This window comes from Eretmochelys imbricata, chromosome 7 (genome assembly GCF_965152235.1).
Source record: "Eretmochelys imbricata isolate rEreImb1 chromosome 7, rEreImb1.hap1, whole genome shotgun sequence".
Taxonomy (NCBI): domain Eukaryota; kingdom Metazoa; phylum Chordata; order Testudines; family Cheloniidae; genus Eretmochelys; species Eretmochelys imbricata.
The window spans coordinates 109,631,056-109,650,964 of NC_135578.1; the positions used below are offsets into that span (position 1 = coordinate 109,631,056).

Below are 19,909 nucleotides of genomic sequence, written 5' to 3' on the forward strand. Positions count from 1 at the left end.
TCATATTCTCCATTGCTCCAACAACCTCCTCCTGCCCCCTCTATCCCCTGCACACCCTCCTCTCTCCCTTCTGTCCCCCCATATGATATCATGCTTGCTCTGTTTGTAGTCTAGGTTACGTAATGTGATTGTGTTATTAAAATGTAAGTGTAATGAGTACTTAAGAGAGAGACATTTACAGTTTATTAAATGTAGCACATTTTCCCCATTGCTATGTACAGATGTTACTGGGAATGATACGCACAGTTTGGCTGTAATTAGTTTCCTAACCTACTCTCAGATCAATAGATGGTGGTGAAAAGGACCTTTGATGGGGTACAAGTGACAGAATCAAAATAAGAACATGTAATCTCTTTAAAAGGAATATGAAACTTTAAGAGCATTCACGGAGTCTTTGTATTAATGCATTTTGGTATATTTCTGTTTTTAATAGGGCGTGCGGGACCCACATGTCCTTTGTGCTCAGGCCCCAATTAATCTTAATCCGCCTCTGTTCCCGCCGCTTGCCCTTTGAGTCAGGGACTTTCTCTTACTGTTCTTAGCACAATGGGTTCTTGATCTCAGTTGGGGCCTCTAAGTATTAATGTAATACAGATAATAAATAACTTCTCAGTTCTGAAGATTAGCAGGGTTCAGGTTTTATATCCAAAATGACTTATTCACCTATCCATAATTTTGAGTTGATAGTAAACAGTGCATCATCAACAAGTTGCTGCTTAATATTATCATCTGTGGCTGAAAACAAAAATTTTCTTTAAGGGGCAAAGCTTGTCTTCTTCACTGCAGTGACCAAGGCCTCCTGTGCAGCTCAGTCAGAGCAACTGTGCTTTGCAATTGGGGTTGGCTTGATGGGCCTGATGTTGGGGAGCAAAACCCTCCTGTGTACAGTCCCTTGTCTGGCAGTGTGCAGAAGACAGTGAAAGGGTGGTGCATGAGCCACAGATCCTCCAATTCCTCCCTCAACAGAAGTGTCACCTACAAACTACTGCAGTGATTGGGCTGAAGTACCTTCATGGAGTGGCTGTACAATCTTTGAAGAGGAGTCCTCTGCCCTGCTCATCGCTCCAGCAAGTGCTGCAGTTACCATGGCCGGGTGCCAAGAACTGAAGCATGAGAAATTTAAGGTGCAATAAAAGGACATCTGACAAAATGTCACGGGATGCTGTTCTGGGAAGAAAGACTGCTAAGCAAAGATGGGGTCCACCTATCGAGGAAAGGGAAGAGCATATTTGGATACAGACTGGGTAACCTAGTGAGGAGGGCTTTAGATTAGTTTTCATGTGGGGCAGGTGACAAAAGCCCACAGGTTGGAGACCTGGGAGAAGGGTTGGAGTCTGGGGGAGCATGGACATTATAGCAGTGATAAGGGAGAGACAAGAGAGAACATAGGGGGAAAATCAAATCAGTATCTTAATGTCTGTATGCTAATGTGAGAAGTATGGAGAATAAGGAGGAACAACTTGAAATGCTAGTTAATAAACACAACTATGGCACATCTGGCACCACAGAGACTTGGTGGGATAATACGCATAACTGGAATGTTGGTATAGAAGGGTACATCTTGCTCAGGAAGAACAGGCAGGGAAAAGAGGGAAGATGCGTTGCTTTATATATTAAAAATGTATACACTTTGACTGAGGTTAAGATGGAAATAGGAGACAGAGTTGTTGAAAGTCTCTGAGTAAGGATAAAAGGGGTAAAAACCAAGGGCGATGTCATGGTAGGGGGTCTACTACAGACCACCTAATCAGGAAGAAGAGGTGGATGAGGGTTTTTTTAAACTAACAAACAAAAGCATTCAAAGCACAGGACTTGGAGTTGATGGGGGACTTCAACTACCCAGACATAGAAAATAATACAACAGGGCACAGATTATCCAAGTTCTTGGAATGTATTGGAGATAATTTTTTAGTTCAGAAGGTGGAGAAAGCTACTAGGGGAGAGGCTATTCTAGATTTCATTTTGACAAATAGAGAGGAACTGGCTGAGAATTTGAAAGTGGAAGGCAGCTTAGGTGAAAGTGATCATGAAATGGTAGAGTTCATGATTCTAAGGAATGGTAGGAGGGAAAACAGCACAATCAAGATAATGGATTTCAAGAAGGCAGACTCTAGGTGTGTCATGCAATGCGTGAATTTAATGTGGAGTGCAATGCTGAGTACTTTCCTTCTGAAGCCCTTCTTGGGACCCACCATTGCCGCTCTGCCATCAGTACATACGCCAATGCATGACAAGGCATGTGCTCTGAAGAATTAACTTGCAAGATTGAAGATGTCTTCTCCCATACTTTGCCCCTCAAGTGGTTTGAAGAACAGCACATCTTCCATAATTTCATTCTCATAGCACCACCTGACAAACATGAGTTGAGCCAAATTCGCGATATCAGTGCTCTCATCAAGTTGTATGACAAACTTTGTGCTTTGTTTAACTCGAGTCAAAAGTTGCAATTTGATAGCTTCGGGAAGTTCATTGATCTGCCTGCTCACCGTATCCTGTGACAAAGGAATAGTTTTCAAAGTTTCACCATATCTATCTCCATGCATAATCTGACACATCTTTACCACAATACTTTACCTAATACTAATTGTTAGGATATAGATATTCAGGCCTGTCTGTAAAGGCCTATACTCTAAGAATTTAGGTGTATTCTTATCACTTAGCTAGTTATAGAGGTATAAAAGAAAGAATCAGAATTACTGTCTGCTGGTGTAAGGGCCTTCTCTTACTGTTAAGGGGCTTATTCCTTCACCCGCTTACTTCCCTGGTCCTTCTTGCATGAACAGAGAGCAACAATACCCAAAGTCCAAAGGTGCAAGCAATTCAATGTTTATTGGGGTGAAATTCCAGCAAGCATGATTCCAGTTTCCTACCTCAGTGTCCCCCTTCCCAGCTCTGACACCACAGAGCCTTACCTGTGTCCCTGTTCCCATTTCCCCCCTTAGCAAAACATGATTCCAATTTCCCCCCATTCCCTGTTCCCATTCCCCTCCCCACTTCCTGATTGACTGCAGACTATATAGTAAAACTTGAGTTCTGCTTAGCTATACCTTAACCAATCATTTTACTGAAATTTAACTAACCAATTCTAACATATTGTAACATGATTATTTAATCAATTATATCCCACCACCTTAATTAGTTTACACCCAGCAAAATTAATTATACAGCAGACAGGAACAATCACAGAACCAGACAGAGATTATACAGACAAACAATAGGGAAATGGGGACTACAGTGATAGAACAAACACAGAAATGAGGATTTCAGATCCCAGCTATTGATAAGTGAATTCTTGCCAGACAGGATGCTATCAAACTAAGTTTCCTTTTACATTTTCTAGGTACTTCCCTTTCTCTGGAGGCTATAGGCATTATCAGGACAGGACTGTGTTCCTAACAGCCCAATAGCACCTTCTTTCAATGAGACTAGTTTGGAATGTGAGGATGTGACCGGTCGCTTCCCAGCTTATGGCTGCCTCTGCTGCTTAGCCAAAGGCCTTAGCCTAAGAACAGGGCCTCAGACTGTCACAGTGAGAAATGGCCCTTACACTGGCAGACAGTGATTTTGATTCTTATTTTTATACCTCTATAACTAGTAATATGCTTTGGTGCTTTTTATGGTGCCAAAATCTGTGCATTACTGTACAGCCTTGTGGAGGACTATTTTTTTAAATTCTGCTCCGCAAACAACATTGCCAGAGCTAGCAGCCACACTCTCCAGCCACCCAGCTCTGAAGGCAGTGCCACCAGCAGCAATGCAGAGGTAAGCATGGCAATGTGAAAAGGGATATTTGTCAGTATCACTTTCCACAGCAGACTTAGCGCCCTATTGCCCGCAGCAGCACAAGTAAAGATGGCCATGGGATGCTAGTAAGTCTGCTGTGAAAAGTGATATTAACAAAGTTCCCCGCCAGAGAACCTTTTGCACCCACTGGGGTGGGAGTGCTCCCCCCAATTTGTGCAAAGCTGTCCTATATAATAAACCTTTAGATAGTTTATTATAGGATTATCTGCAAGCAGTGTCTTTGGTGTGAGATGTACAGTGTAGTTGACCTGGAGTAACTGACTGATCCTTTGAGACAGGGATTAACCTAAATATTGCTGTGATCCTTGGTGTAAGGAATCATCTGTCACAAAGGTAGGTTTCAGAATAGCAGCCGTGTTAGTCTGTATCCGCAAAAAGAACAGGAGTACTTGTGGCACTTTAGAGACTAACACATTTGTTTGAGCATGGGCTTCATGGGCTACAGCCCACTTCATTGGATGCATAGAATGGAACATATACATAAGGTATATGTTCCATTCTATGCATCTGGTGAAGTGGGCTGTAGCCCACGAAGGCTTATGCGCTAATAAATTTGTTAGTCTCTAAGGTGCCACAAGAACTCTTGTTCTTTTTAAAGGTAGGTTTCTATAGGTGACAAGATAGGTCAGAGTACCCAAGGGAACTGTTTGACTCCATTGTAAGGCTATTATAGTGCCTGAGGAATTTACACTTGATAATTGATGAAATCTAAGTAAAGAATTCACAGCCAGTTTGGGGCTTGTGCTTTGAGTCTGCCCTGAAGCTGGTATTCACACTCTTGAGTCACTGCAGATCAGCTTGACAAAAGTAACTAAAAAATACAAATGCAAAATTAAACTAAAGTTGATTATTTAGAGATTTAAATCATGACTGATAAAACTTCACTCCTATATACATCTTCCATCAGATGATTCCAAAACATGTTATCAATCAGCTGATTATTTCTCACAACTCTCCCTCCACCCCCTTGCAGGCACACAACCCCATAAAATGGATACTGTATTTAATATTTTCATTTTACAGATGGGAATACTGAGGAAGAGAAAAGTTAATGGCACCAATTTCAAACTTGGGAATGTAAAGCTAGATGCCTAAATCAAAGCTATATTTATTCACCTACACCATTTTCTGCCAGACTAGTAGAACTGGAAACTGGAAGGCTGGCAAGTTCCCTGCCTTAAGGAGCTTAGACACAAATATACAATAAAAGAAAGATATGGGTTGATATTTTCAAAGTAGTCAAAGGGATTTAGACATGTGTCTTCCACTAAAATTAATGTGTCTACATTGCCTACAGTGCTTTGAAAAACTTAACTATGATCTCTGCCCTGAGGAGCTTATACGTTAATAAAAAAACCACTTATGAGACAGCACCTCATCTGGTGGAGATTGGACTTCTATGGAACTACATTGATTAACACCAGCTGTGTTAATCCTATGTGTTAAAGGAAAGAAGACTGAAAGTAGAACAAGGGTTATGATTAAGACCAGGCAGGTCATATTTACTTAAAAGTACACAGTCCCAAAGGGCTGATTCATTTCAGTAACACTTCTGAATACCAAAACCGTACAAAATAAATCCCTTTCAGTGCTGACTTTTTAGAATATAAATTCTTTGATGCAGAAATAATTAGTGGCTCAAACCACATTGTAGAAAAGAAAAATTCCTCTATAGCAGGGCAACTATAATGGCATTGATAAGCATGAGGGACAATGATCAGTAGCTTTCATTGTTCCTCATCAGATGAATCCATGCGGTGATTAGGAAGGATGGTCCACTGGTTAGGGTACTAACCTAGGACTTGGAGACAGGGACTCAGTTCCCTGCTTCACTACAAAATTCTTACCTTGGGCAAGTCACTTAGCCTCTCTGTAGTTTAGTTGCCCATCTGTAGAAACGGGGATGATGGTAATACCTCCTTGCCTCATAGGGGCATTATGAGAATAAGATTGTGAAGTGCTTTGAGATCTGCTGCTGAAAAAAACACTATATAAGAGCTACTTGTGATTATTAGCTCTTTTCAAACCATTTTAAATATATAAGATGTGTAACATTGTCACAACTCTTTATTCTATGTCTAAAATATGTAAATACCATGGAAAATACCACTGGGGTGTGATCGAGAATTTTATTTCTAAATGACAGTACAATAACTTTTTAAAAAGTGCATACTTCATTGCTATTATAATGACAGGTTTCAGAGTAGCAGCCGCGTTAGTCTGTATCCGCAAAAAGAACAGGAGGACTTGTGGCGCCTTAGAGACTAACCAATTTATTTGAGCATAAGCTTTCGTGAGCTACAGCTCACTTCATCGGATGCATACTATAATGTGCATCAATATTCATAACTTTTATTCACCATCCAAGTAGCTGAGTCCCTCTAGTGGCATAAATTCAGCATTTGAGTAACATTCCATTTAAAAAATCCAATTATATCAGTAGATTCAATGCTAGCACTTTTTGAGGCTCTCTAAAGGACGACTGTAACCTGATCTTGGGTCAGACACTGTACATCCATATTAATGAGTATAAATTGATTTATAGTCATGTGGCAGCAAGTACAGATGCACTGGAAGAGACAGGAAATTCAGAGAATGAGTGATATTGATATTCTAGGACTCTAATTGCTTTAAATAAGAGAGACAGTGTCAGGAATAACGTAATGCCCAGGGTAGCCAATAGGGATATAGGCTTATAAAAATGTATTGTGAGCAAGAAGCCAAGTATGTTAAGTGCACTGATCTCTGCTTATCTTGTAAATACACATCGCTCTCCCTCTCTCTTTCATGGATATCTGGAAGACAGGAATCTCAGGCACCAAAACCGAGCTGGCATCCACAGGAAAATCAAATGGCATGAAAAACCCACAACAGTAAGTATTCACTGTATTAGATGTTTATTAAACTGTATGGATTTAATAGCAACTAAAAGAGAGAACTTTAATGACTATTGGTTGCAGCTGATCTCTCTTAAGAACCATTTAACGGAACGCAGCCTCTTGAGATTTGTAATTTCACTTTGCCTTTCCAGATGACTGTTTATTATCCATGTGGTGGCAATCTCTGGACAGTGAGTAATCCATTCATTATAAAGGCTGATTAGGAGTAAACGTGTGTGCAGCGGTGACTCCTTAACCCTGCTGACAGCAAACTACAAAGAAGGAAAATGATGAATCCGGACAATTTAACCTCCCTAAACTTCCTCTCAGCAATTCATAGCAATGCTAGCAATTTATTCTCAGGGCTCCAGTTTGTTCAGTCTTTCAAGCCACTCATCATCCTGTGCTACTCCCTGGTGGTTTTTGTTGGCATCATTGGGAATTATCTCCTCATTTATGTCATCTGCAAGATGAAAAAAATGCACAATGTCACCAACTTCCTGGTAGGCAACCTGGCTTTCTCAGACATGCTTATGTGTGCAACCTGCGTGCCCCTGACTCTGGCATATGCTTTTGAGCCCCGGGGATGGGTTTATGGACGCTTCATGTGTTATTTTGTGTTCTTAATGCAACCGGTCACTGTGTTTGTGTCTGTCTTCACCTTGACTGTCATAGCTGTGGACAGATACTATGCCATGGTGTATCCTCTCCGGAGGAGGCTCACTATATCAATCTGTGCTTATATTCTGGCTGCTATTTGGCTGCTGAGTTGCATCTTGGCTGCCCCAGCCTTGGTCCACACCTATCATGCTGAGTTCCCAGAACTGGACTTCTCCATCTGTGAAGAGTTTTGGTTCCATATGAAGAGGGACCATTTAACTTATGCCTACAGCACTCTCATTATCACATATGTATTGCCTTTAATAGTCATCTCCTTGTCCTATCTGCGGATCTCTGTCAAACTGAAAAATCGAGTGGTTCCGGGAAACATCACCCAGGGCCAAGCTGAGTGGGACAGGGCTAGGAGGAGGAAAACCTTTCGCTTGCTGGTCCTGGTGGTGGCTGCCTTTGGAGTCTGCTGGCTCCCTCTGCATATCTTTAACGTGATAAAAGACATGGATATCAACTTAATAGATAAACAGTATTTCAACCTCATCCAGCTGCTGTGCCACTGGTTTGCTATGATGTCTGCCTGCACCAATGCCTTCCTTTACGCCTGGCTACACGACAGCTTCAGAGGGGAATTGAAGAAGATGTTTGCCTGGCGGAAGAAGAAGGTTGGACCTGCCACTCACGGCATTATGGCCAGCGTGATGCTCTAAGTGTGTGTGTGTGTGATTCAGTTACAATGCCTTTCTTTTCCAGTGATGAGTGCAAAGCTATGTCCACACTAGAGCACTTACAGCAGCACAGCGGTACAAATGCAGCTGCACGGTTGGAAGATCTCTCATGTAGCCCCTCCATGCAGACGGGAGAGAGCTCTCCTTCTGGCATAATTCATCCACTCCCCAATGAGAAGCGGTGGCTATGTCAGCTGGAGAAGCTCTCCCACTGACATAGCACTGTGCACGCTACCACTTATGCCGGCGTAACTTGTGTCGCTTGTGGGGGTGGAATATTCACACCCCTGAGTAACATAAGTAGATCTAGCCTTAGTCTTTCCTATTGTTATTGATGACCAAGTTGTATGTTCCTCCAACACGTTAGCCTCAGGACTTGACTGTGGCAATCCAGGGCCCCAAGCAGAGCCTCACGTGTAATCTCTGTGGCCCCAGTCCCACCAGGGTACCAGAGGTGACATCTAAGAGCCCTGTGCTGTCATGGCAAGTCCCTACACAAGGTACAGAGCCTTCTGCTGGGTTGTCAGTGGGGATTCAGCCCTGTTCAGTCCCCCACTCTGCAAAACCTCTACTATGGCCCCACCCTCTGCTTAAGATGATGGTAGTGGGGGCCATGCATACAAGACTACTCTGGTGAGGAGGCAGGGGGTCCCTTTACCCGCATGAAGAACCTTCTGCTGGGGTGCCCTTGAACTATTTTTGTGGCTTTTTCCTATACCCTCTCCCATTTTTCAACATCCTTTTAAAAATGTTGACAACAGAACTGTATGCAGTGTTACAGTGACACCACTGCTATATACAGAGATAAGATCACCTTCCTATTCACTGCTCCCCTGCTTATGCACTCAAGAATTACATTATCCCTTTTTGCCACAGCATTGTACTGGGAGATCACATTCAGTTGTTTGTCCACCATAACCCCTAAATCCTTTTCAGAGTCCTTCCAGAATAAAGTCCCATATTTTCCAGGTATTGCCTGCATTCCTTGTTCCTAGATTGGAGTGTTTCATCCCATTGTTTTGTTGGGACAAGGTGCTGATGGTCTTTAATGACCATCTGTGACATGGAGGCCCATTGGTGGTTCACTACTCTGTCAGCTACTTTTGTCAGACCTTACAGCTTATGAAAAGAGTGTTTTGATGTAGTGAGTATGTATCTAAAAGATGTCATGTAAGATATCATATGTAAACCGTTAACACACTGGTCAAAAAATCACTGCATGGTGTATATACAGGGTGTGCACAAAGAGTTATAAATATTTGCTAGAATCATTCTTAAAATGTGTTTTGCAAGCTATGCATAAGTCTAGTCTGCCCTTGGAAAAGGAAAGTGTATTCTCTTGGCTAATCAGCCAGATTGTCAGGCAGAGACAATGAAAGTACATTTACATATAAGGTAAACAAAGCTATCTAGTTCACAGGTTGGGGAGAAGATAACATGGCATTTTCACCCCTACAGGTCAGGGAAATTTTGTCTGGGCTTGCTTTTTAAAGAATACATTTCAGAGATTTACTGATCTATAAAAAGAATGGGAGAGAACCCCATAGTTATCTTTCATCTGAGAAGTCAAAGAAACCAAGCACTTTGAGCTCCGTGTGTTGGGTCCTGGCTAAAGAACAGGCCAGCCATGCTGGAAGACTGACTGTTGTGAGAAAAACCTCTTTGAACAAAAGGCTCTAGTTTTCTGAGTTTGGGTCTTGAAAGCATTTTTACTTTTGTTGTTTGTAACCATTTCTATCCTTATTCCTTATACTGGTATCACTTAAAATGATGTCCTTTTGTGAATCAACTTGTTTACCATAAATCAATTCAGTGCTTTAACGTATCAGCAAACTTGATGAGGTTTTTGGGTGTTACAGTAAGGGGGGCTGCACACTGCGGAGAAAGACATTTTTGGGGAGAACTTGGTGCTGGAAGGTTGGTTGAGGTCCCTCTGCAAGGAACAACTGGGTGCTGTGAGCAAAGTGTGGGTATCAGGGCTCTGAGACAAAGCTGCAAGGCTCAGAGGCCGCCAGGGTTACAGGGCAGGCAGTGACACAACCCGTTACAGGTCCAGGGTGAAGCCCAAAGCGTCACACCACACTATTCAGAAACAGACACCTTAGCACTCCTCCCTCTGTTCTTAGCACAAGGAGATTGAGACAAGCGTAAGGAGAGAGAATTATAAGTGCTTAAACATATAGAGAGTTCATATTATCAAACAAATTCAGAACTTGTACATAGATTCCCCAAATTGTCAGAGTGTGTTAGTTGCATTTTCAATTTAAGCAAATGTCCCTAGCTTGAAGTCCATTATTGGTTTACAGTTCAGTATGCGACTCTCAAAAGTACTTGTATGATAATTTGAATGATGCAGGTAGATGTTATGCAAATTGAGTACTATGTCTACGTACTGACTTGTCCACAGGGTTGGATAAGTTATTTTCCTAACCATACATGGTGACCTACACATACAGTGCTGAAGAGTTTTTGATAGTGAAGATTCTCTTCCTCTCTCTCGTTCTCACAAGCACCCACAGGTGGTGGTGGTGGGGGGGTGCAGGGAAGAGGTGACAGCAAAGTCTTCAGCTACCCCTGAAACTAATTCTTATGCCAGGTGATCATGTTGGGCCGGATTCTGATCTCAGTTACACTGATATAAACCTGGACTGACTCCAACAATGATTTACATGTTTGTACCATAAATGAAACGTGCTTCCTTCCTGTAGATTCTGGAAGATTTGTGAGACATGCAACAATGCATCTTGGAGTGAGGAAACAAAACAAAAGTGAGTCCTCAAGTGTCCAGTTGTGCTGCTAGCCTTTATGTAAAGATTTATTTTTACAGTTCATTAAAGAGACGGAATTTAGAAACAAATTCTTTCCTAGAAGCTCAGTGAAGAAGTTAGCAAATCAGCTGGACACAATTTAACATTGAACTGACCCCAAAAGAAGTGTTTCAATTCAATTCAATTCAACCAAGTTTTTCAGTTCAGGTCAACCCAAAAAAGAAACAAAATATTTTGTTTATATTCTCCCACTGGAAATTGAAAAATGCAGGCAGGAGTGATAATGGCACATTCCTGACCGTTTGAGATTGGCCACAGTCCTAGGGAATGCAAGTATGTTAATGATTTGAGACTATTTCCTCTTCTTTCTCTCCAACTCCATCACCTTCTTCCCCACCACTTCAGTTCCTGATTGGGGTGGAGAGGAAAAAAAAGAGAGAAAAGGGAGTCCACATTATAGTCACTGTAATAGCGTATTGCTTCTCACCGCTATGCTCCTAACTGCACTTTTCTGATTTGCGCTTCCTAGTCTGCCACTGGTTCTGAGTATTCGTAGGCCCAACTTGACTTAGCCCCATGCATCCATTTTTAGGGTATTCTCAATGAAGCCTGTATATTCTCAAGCTCTAAGGTATTTGGGGAATTGAGTTACCCTGACTTATATAGCTATTTTATTCGGATGATACACACATATCTGATATTTCTGTGCTGTTGTGTCTTCCCTGACTTAGAGGCACCTCTCACAATTTTGTCAAGTCCCAGACGTCAGTGATCTTCTTGCCTCTATTTAAAGGGCTTTTCTACTGCTGCAAGGATGCCTCTTTTCAGAGCCTAGAATTATTTCTGAACTGTGCGTGTTATCCCTTAGGCAGTGGGCATGGAGCTACACAGCCCCCTGAGTTACTGCAGGAACATTCACCCTTCAGTAAAACCCATGGGATCAAACAGAGACCAAGAGAGCATAATGTGAAATAGGTGTAATGGCATTAGGAGACACTATCATTAATGCATAATTGGATGACTAACACATACAAGCATGACTACAGTGTCTATAAAATAAAGCTACTGACAGTTTAACAGAGAGTACAGGCATTGCATAATGTACAAAGAAGAGAGCCAGCAGGGCCGTCCCTTCTGGCACCTCTGCACAGAGGACAACCAAAATGCTGCAGCCTGCCTGCCCAAATGCATGGGACCCCCTAATGCCCTGGCCAGCAGTGCTGAACAACTCAGATGTCAGTGGGTGGGTTGCAGCATGGCCAGGACTCCACCTCACTCCAGTCCACCAGCAAGCACCACAAGGTTAGTGCTGGGGGTGAGAAGCCGGGGACAAACAATCAGCATCTTTAATACTTTTGTAGCATCTATCACCAGTGAGTGCATTCCTCCCAGCACCCATGGATACATCACACCTTAACCTGGACTCTGCCGTATTCTTCTCTTAGGGCCTGAAGACTCCCACTGACTTCAGTGGGCTTTAGACCAGACCCTTATTGCACATGATCTCTCAACCCTGGAGGTTGCAGAATGGCCCAGCAACGCTTCCCCTCAGTGTTAGCCACCAAGGATTATCCCACTTACCAAAACTGCCTAAAACAAGGGAGAGTTTGAAACTTTTTTGGATAGTATAATAGGGCACCGGCCCTGTTAGGTAGTCTGAGAGGCCAGTTACCCCATTCCAGCTCTCTGAGATAACTGAAGCAGTCACTGGGAGAGAGGAAGGTGATCCTGGGGAGCGGTCAGTGTCTGGGAGAGGGAAAGTATGAGGTCATCCAGCCCAGGACTGACCAGGAGCCTTGTAGAGTGGACTGGGCAAAGTTCCCCTCCCTGCCATCCAGTGCAGACTGGTGTCTGGGATTATTAGGCCCACTAATAAGGCTAGGGAGGATTAAGGGGGTGTTCAGGTGACTGGGCTGATGGCTCAAAAGGAAGCTCCAAGCCTAGAAGGGGAAAGCTGCTGGAAGTGTCAGAACCCGCAGGACTGGAATCTAGGCCAATGGGGGGTTCTAGGTGACCAACACTTCCACATCACCACTAGCAACTCAGGCCAAGTTTTCCTAGGGAACCCTGTGAAGCTAGACACTGCAGGAAGTACCGCCCAGTGAGCCTGAGTGGTAGCCCCCTCACAGCCCATTTATTGGCCCATGCTGGTATATAAACCAGGAAATCAGCACACAGAGCTGTCTGAGCAATGATGTAAGTTATCTGCTTCCTTCTACTCCAGACCATGCCTTGCTGAGAATGCCAGTTCCTGACCCAGCCTTGTTCCCAACTTCACTATTTGCCTCCTGTCTGCAATTTCATGCCTGACTCTGACTTCCAGGTATCCTGAGCTGGCTTGACTGGCTGCTACTATCTACTGATTGCAATTTGTAACTGACCCATGCACACAGCCTGCCTGCAGCCTGGCCCTGGCACGAAGGCGCTGATGGGGGTGAAAGAAACCAGCCAGCACACAGCTCCAGGAAGGGGTTACTAAACTTGAGGGGTGAGTTTCAGGGCAGGGAGTCCAGAAATTAAAGCCACAGTCCCCAGGAAGGAGGACTGTGAGACCCTAGAGCTGAGTGAGTTTGTGGGCTGGGAAGGCCAGACCATAAAGCCATAGTCCCAAGAATGAGGACAGTCAGACCCTAAACATGATGAGTGAGCAGAAAGCTAAATAATATCAAATAAATTAGATCCCAGGAGAGGGGGAAAATTCTTTCACAAACACTGGCTGTGGTGGGATTATTCTGCAGGGCTGAGAGGGAAACTGAGGCAGGGTGCCTGCAGGTGTCTCCAAGGTCATGAGGACAGGAATTATGGCACTGTCCATTGTATAAATGGCACATTTAGAAATACACAGATTGAAAGGTTCCTCAAAGACATATTGATGAACTGCATTCCGCGTGACCACAAGAATCTCTGCCTAAAGTGTAACTATTGTTTTCATTAATATTCATAGTAATACATAACAAGATTTAGACACACACAGGCCATGTCTCTTAATCCAGTTATGCAAATAATTATTTAAAATAATCATGTGAAATGTGTTTGCTAGTCTGCACTGATCTCAGGGAATTCCCCATGGTTTACCAAAGGGCCAGGGCTCTTCAGATTAGTGGAGGTTTGGGGTGTATCTTTAATTACAATTTAAGAAATAATTGCATACTTTGATTTTTATGAAGAGGTATAGCTATAAACTTAGTTAACCTATTTATTATCTAGTAAAATTTTTTTGTTTTGGTTTGTTTTTTCTAATCCAGAAAATGGCAGGACAGCTCCTTTGCATCGCTAGAGCGATGTTAAAGCATGAGCTTTTGTAGAGCAAAATGTTGCATTTTTTAAAAACTATGCTTCCATTTTGACTTATCCATGTATTTATTATACGTACTGTGCCATCTGATTGTCTCAGCAGAGATTTCAACTTTCCAGCTAGGATTCTGGTTGTTCACTGACGTTCTGCATCTAAATGGTGCTGTAAGTACATGTTTAGAACTCCATGCTATTTACAACTGCAAGAATTGCTTCTAAGACTTCTCTCAGCACTGTGTGACTCAGAGTGGCTTTGGCAGACAATCCAAGCATTACCATATTGCTTGGGTGTTTACATGACTGGCTGAGTGATATTTTTTTATGCCAATTTTCCGACATCAAATGTTTTAGACAACAATATACTTCTGAGGGTATGTGTGGAGACAGGCCTAAATTGTCATATTTGGAGCTGGATGGATCTGGATCCAGACCAGAACTTCTCCAAAGTATAAGGTGGGGGAGAGGCTCTAACTGGAAAACCATTTTGAAAGCCCCACCTACAGTATTCAAATCAATGGCAAAATTCCATTAGGTTCAGGTCTCTACTCTTCAAAGGGTTTGAAAATTGTGATAAGACTCAAGACCAAAAAGAAATGGGGGTGGATCTGAGGGGAAACTTTCTCCAAGTGAGAAGAATATTCACGTTAGGGGTGTCAAAGCTATGAAGCTTCACAACTTGACTAGTCCATTCTGTGAATTGTGTGGGAGCTGCAGGATATTTTGGTGGAGACTCGCAGGACAGTGATTTAACAAATCTGTACTTCATAGAATCATAGGACTGGAAGGGACCTCAAGCAGTCATCTAGTCCAGTCCCCTGCACTCATGGCAGGACTAAGTATTATCTAGACCATTCCTGACAGATGGGAATTCTTAAATATGTTTTACTCTGTCATTATGAGTAAATATAGGCCTACAACTAGGGAATCTGGCATCTTCCTTAGACTGGAGTCTGTGTGGCAAAGATGACCTAATTCTCCAGCAAATTCTATTGTATTCTGCAGCATCTCATACTATGAAATATTTATTAGTGAGCTTGCTCTTGCAAAAGTCTCAGCTCTTCCAGATACCTAGAAGTTTGTAAAAAGTGCCAGATAAGGGCTATCTCCCAGGGCATATGCTTGATCTATTTCTCCCTTGCAATACGTGTGCGCATGCATACACCGTGATGTTAAGAAATTGGCAACAGCATATCAAACAGTAGGCTACCGCTTTCCCACTGAAGTTCAGTACCAGTCTCACAAAACGTTAGAGAGACTGTGAAAACTGCTTGCAAGGGAATCATTTGTGTTCTCACCCCCACATCATCGCTCCATTCCATCACAGGCCAGGCCACAGCTTAGCCAAAATCTGTATGGCGGTGCGAGGCAGCTCAGGCTGTGTTAGTCAATCTGGATGCAGGGTCTGCGTGTGGTCAGCACCCAATATAAAGAACCATCTTTGTGTTAGTTCATAGATACCAAAGTCAGAAGGGACCATTGTGATAATCTTGTCTGACTTCCTGTATCACACAAGCCAGAGAACTTCCCTGAAAAAAATTCCTCGAGCTTCTCTTTTTTAGAAAAACACATCCAATCTTGATTTAAAAATGGCCAGCATGGAGAATCCACCACAACCCTTCGTAAATTGTTCCAATGATTAATTACCCTCATTGTTAAAAACTTACACTTTATTTCAGTTTGAACATCCAGCTTCAACTTCCAGCGATTGGCTCATGTTGTGCCTTTCTCTGCTAGACTCGGGAGCCCATTGTTAAATATTTGTTCCCCATGTAGGTACTTATACACTTTAATCAAGTCACCCCTTAACCTTCTCTTTGTTTAAGCTAAATAGATAAACTCAAGGAGTTGAATTTTATACTGCATGTTTTCTGATCCTTTAATCATCCTCATGGCTCTTCTCTCAACCTTCTCCATTTTATCAACATCCTTCTTGAATTGTGGACCTGAGAAATGGGCACAGTGTTCCAGCAGTGGTTGCACCAGTGCTAAATAAAGAGGTAAAATAACCGCTCTACTCCTATTTGAGATTCCCCTGTTTATACATCCAGGGATTGCATTAGCCCTTTCAGCCACTGGAAGCTCTTGTTCAGCTGATCATCCACCCCATCAAGACCCCCAAATCTTCTTCAGAGTCACTGCTTTCTAGTATAGTCCCCTGACCTGTAAACATGGTCTACATTCTTTGTTTCTGGATACATACATTTACATATAGCCCTACTAAAACACATCATGTTTGCTTGCGCCTAGCTTGCCACATAATATAGAATGTTCTGTATTGGTGAGCAGGCCGCTTTGTTGTTTTTCACTACCCAAATCTGTGTGTAATCTGCAAACTCGATCAGTGATTTTATATTCCCTTCCAGGTCACCGTGAAAAATGTTAAATAGGATAGGGCTAAGAACTGATCCCTGCAGGACCCCACTAGAGACTTGCCTGCTTGATGATGACTTCCTGTTTACAATGACACTGAGACCTATCAGTGAGCTATTTTTTAATCCATTTTGTGGGTGCATTTTATATCTAGTCTCTTAATTAAAATGTCATGAATAAGTCAAACACCTTAGAGAAGTCTAAGCATATTACATCAACATTTATTACCTTTATCAACCAAACTTGTAACGGCATTTAAAAAAAAGAGCCTCTCAAACAATATCTATCTTCCATAAACCCATGTTGATTGGTACTAATTATACATGTCCTTTAATACTTTATTATTCAAGTCCCATATCAGCCACTCTATTATCTTGCCCTGGATTTGACATGCCTATAATTTTCCACATCATCCTATTTACTCTTTTAAGTACTGGCACATTAGCTTTCTTCTAGTTTTCTGGAGCTTCCCCAGTGTTGCAAAACTTACAGAAAATTAAAACTCCTGGATATAAGTTATCTGGACCAGCTGATTTAAAAATGTTTAACTTTAGTGGCTGCTGTTCAACATCCTCCTGAGATGCTAGTGGAATGGAGAGCATTATCCTATGATATGACTATTGCATCCCTCCCCCCCTCCCCCCCAAAATACAGAACAGAAATATTTATTGAACACGTCTACCTTTTCTGCATTGTTACCGATGATGCTACCATTTCCCTCTGGTGATGGTCCAATACCATTGTTTGTTGTCCCTAGTATACTTTTTAAAAAAAACCCTATTGTTCTTAACTCTGCTGGCCATAGATTTTTTTTTTCTCTTGTGTGCCTTTGCGTCTCTTAGGAATTGTAGAAAATCAGTAACTCTTCCCTGTTTTTCCATGTATTTGTCTATTTTTTCAATGCCTTCACTTCCCCTCTAAACCAGGTCACTTTTTTAAAGCACTACAGCTTTATCCCTCAATCATGGTATTGTACACTGAGTCCTATCCTCTGTCTACTGTGTACCACAGCAGGACTCATCCCCGCCCCCCAATCTTTCCACCACTTCTGTGGTCTTCCTTTCAGCACTTCAGGTACAGAGATACTGCCAGAAGCAAAGGCGTACCATGTGTCACTGCATGGCTTGTAATGCCCTTGAACTGGTTCTGAAGAGGTTCAAAGCTTGACTTTCTTGACAGGAGTTAGGCTTAGGAGTTGGGGAAGGATGGGGTGAGTGGAAGGGGTTTTCTGTCCCATGAGAATTTTTGTGATTTAGAAAATTTTCCTGTCCCAAATTGGGACAAAATATAGAAATTGTGAATTTCACAGAGCAACAAACTAAAATTTCCATTTGGTTTAATTTTGTTTTAATAACTATGAAAGAGTTAACTTTGGTTTTGACCTGTTGCACTTTTAGATTAAACTCAAACATTTTAAGAGTCATTTTGACTTGACGAAAACAAAACTCTGTTATGAAAATATCAGAATGGGGCATTGACAGTTGCAAGACTGTTTTTGGGTGGGAAAAAAAATTGCTTGAAAATACTCACTACTCCAACTAGTTAGCCTGCTTTAGGCCTGTTGCAAGTGTTCATTTTGCTATGACAAGTGTGAATGAGCAATACCTTGATTCAATGGGAAGTGGATAAGCAGTAGCTGCAAAGAAAGCAGCTTGAATCTGGCAAGAAACAAATTCTCTCTAGTTAGTTTCACAGTTTCCCATAAGGATAATTGCAGCAATATCACCATGCTGTTAATAGTGTTGTGGGCCTCTGAGATACCGTTGTGCAGTGTTCCTCTCATGTCGAAGTTAGATCAGAGCAAAGTTTGTATCTACCACTCTCCCTGAAGGTTGAGGCAGAATTGGAACAATAGCAGGGTACTGGTAAATGTAGATTCAGTAGTTTTCTATTGTTCCATTCAATGATGGCCAAATCTTCAGCCCAGCAACAAGCCCAAAATGGCTGGGGTGAGCCCTGGGGAGATGCACTTCGGACCAGGATCAGGATCTTTTTCCCTCACAGCCTTAAACCATTTCAGCTCAGTTACTGAAATAGCTGTGTCCTTAATGTATTCCCAGCGTAAGGGGAAGAATGGAAGCATCCATCCAATGCCCACCTCAACTCAGATATTTGTATGCTGATGAGCAAGGACCACCCATACACCTGTACTCTGCAATATAAACATCACCCTGAACTACATCCACTGTATGGAATCGAGCATGCACTGTCCTGAACCACACACGTTTCTCTGCCAGGGGATGTCCATAAACTTGAAATGTTGTACCCAGCTGCCCTATAGTTATATATTCGATCTTGACCATTACCTATCTGTTAGATTAGAGTGGTCTTATATTAACCTTGACAAGGACCAAATCTGACCTTAATCAAATCTCCCACAGACAATTTTAATGCCTATTTCATCAGCTATTCTCTGTGTACTGGGGGGGTGGAGGAGAAGGGGACATAGGAGGCTTTTTATAATCTTTCTGCCCTTCATTCTGAAATGTCTGGAGGTTAAATCAGTCCCCAGTGCCAGATAGAACAGCCTCAATGTTCTGCTTTAACTTGCCTTGGTGATTAATGGTTTCTAACAAGCTGCTCTGCCAGGTTTGCAAAAGTACACTGCACTCTGATCACACCCTAGTCTTCCCCAGACTGCCCACTAAGTTAGGATGTTAAGAGTGGCTACAACAGCCCTATGTACTTGAGGATTCCCCTATGCTAGCAAATCCTCCAGATACAGCCTCAAGGCAGCTTTAAAAGTACCCTGGGTACCATGCCTGTAGTGCACAAGGGACTTAGCGTAGGCCAAGAAACCGATTATTAATTTTTAATGGTCTAGCTGTAGGTACTATCTAATAAAGATTGTATATTGTATGGGAAGGGCTAGCTTCCTAAATACAGCCATTCCTATGTACTCCATACAACCATTTCATATACTGCATTACATGAAAACAACATGCAAATAACCTACACTGATTTGGGGTTTAATTTTTAAACACATGAATTAAAAAAATTGAAGTGAACTAACATTTTTGGTAACAGTTGAAAGCAACAAGGCTGTTTTATAGGTTCCCAAGAAGATTGCCTGGTCAAATGGATAAACCCTAGCAAGTAAACCAGCTTTGGTATGTTCAGAATAGAAGACAGCAAATTAAAATCTCTTATTAAATCAAACATGCAGGTTGGTCAAAATGCAGTACCAACTAATATAAATGAGATAGAAGGGAAGAGTCAGCTTCTCCAGGTGTAATGTGTAAGATTTAATCACTCGAGACCAGCTTGTTCGTAAAATATATTTAATAGCTTAAATGAGCTATGCCCTCAATTTATGAAAGGCTGAAGGTATGAGTGCTGAGTCCTTTAATTATATCCATAAAAACAGTAAGTGTCTCTGAAAAATACTTGATTACTTGGAATGGGCTATGGAACCAGATCCTACAAACCCATATTAATGCAATTAGTTTGCTAG

At 42.1% G+C, this 19,909-nt stretch overlaps 1 protein-coding gene across 1 annotated transcript; it reads left to right on the forward strand.

Moving 5' to 3' along the window:
* The first annotated feature begins 6,967 nt into the window (after positions 1–6,967).
* Positions 6,968–8,005, forward strand: LOC144268030 (prolactin-releasing peptide receptor-like). Its single transcript, XM_077822559.1, has one exon. It carries the CDS (start codon positions 6,971–6,973, stop codon positions 8,003–8,005), a length of 1,035 nt encoding a protein of 344 aa, XP_077678685.1. The 5' UTR covers positions 6,968–6,970.
* Positions 8,006–19,909: the final 11,904 nt, after the last annotated feature.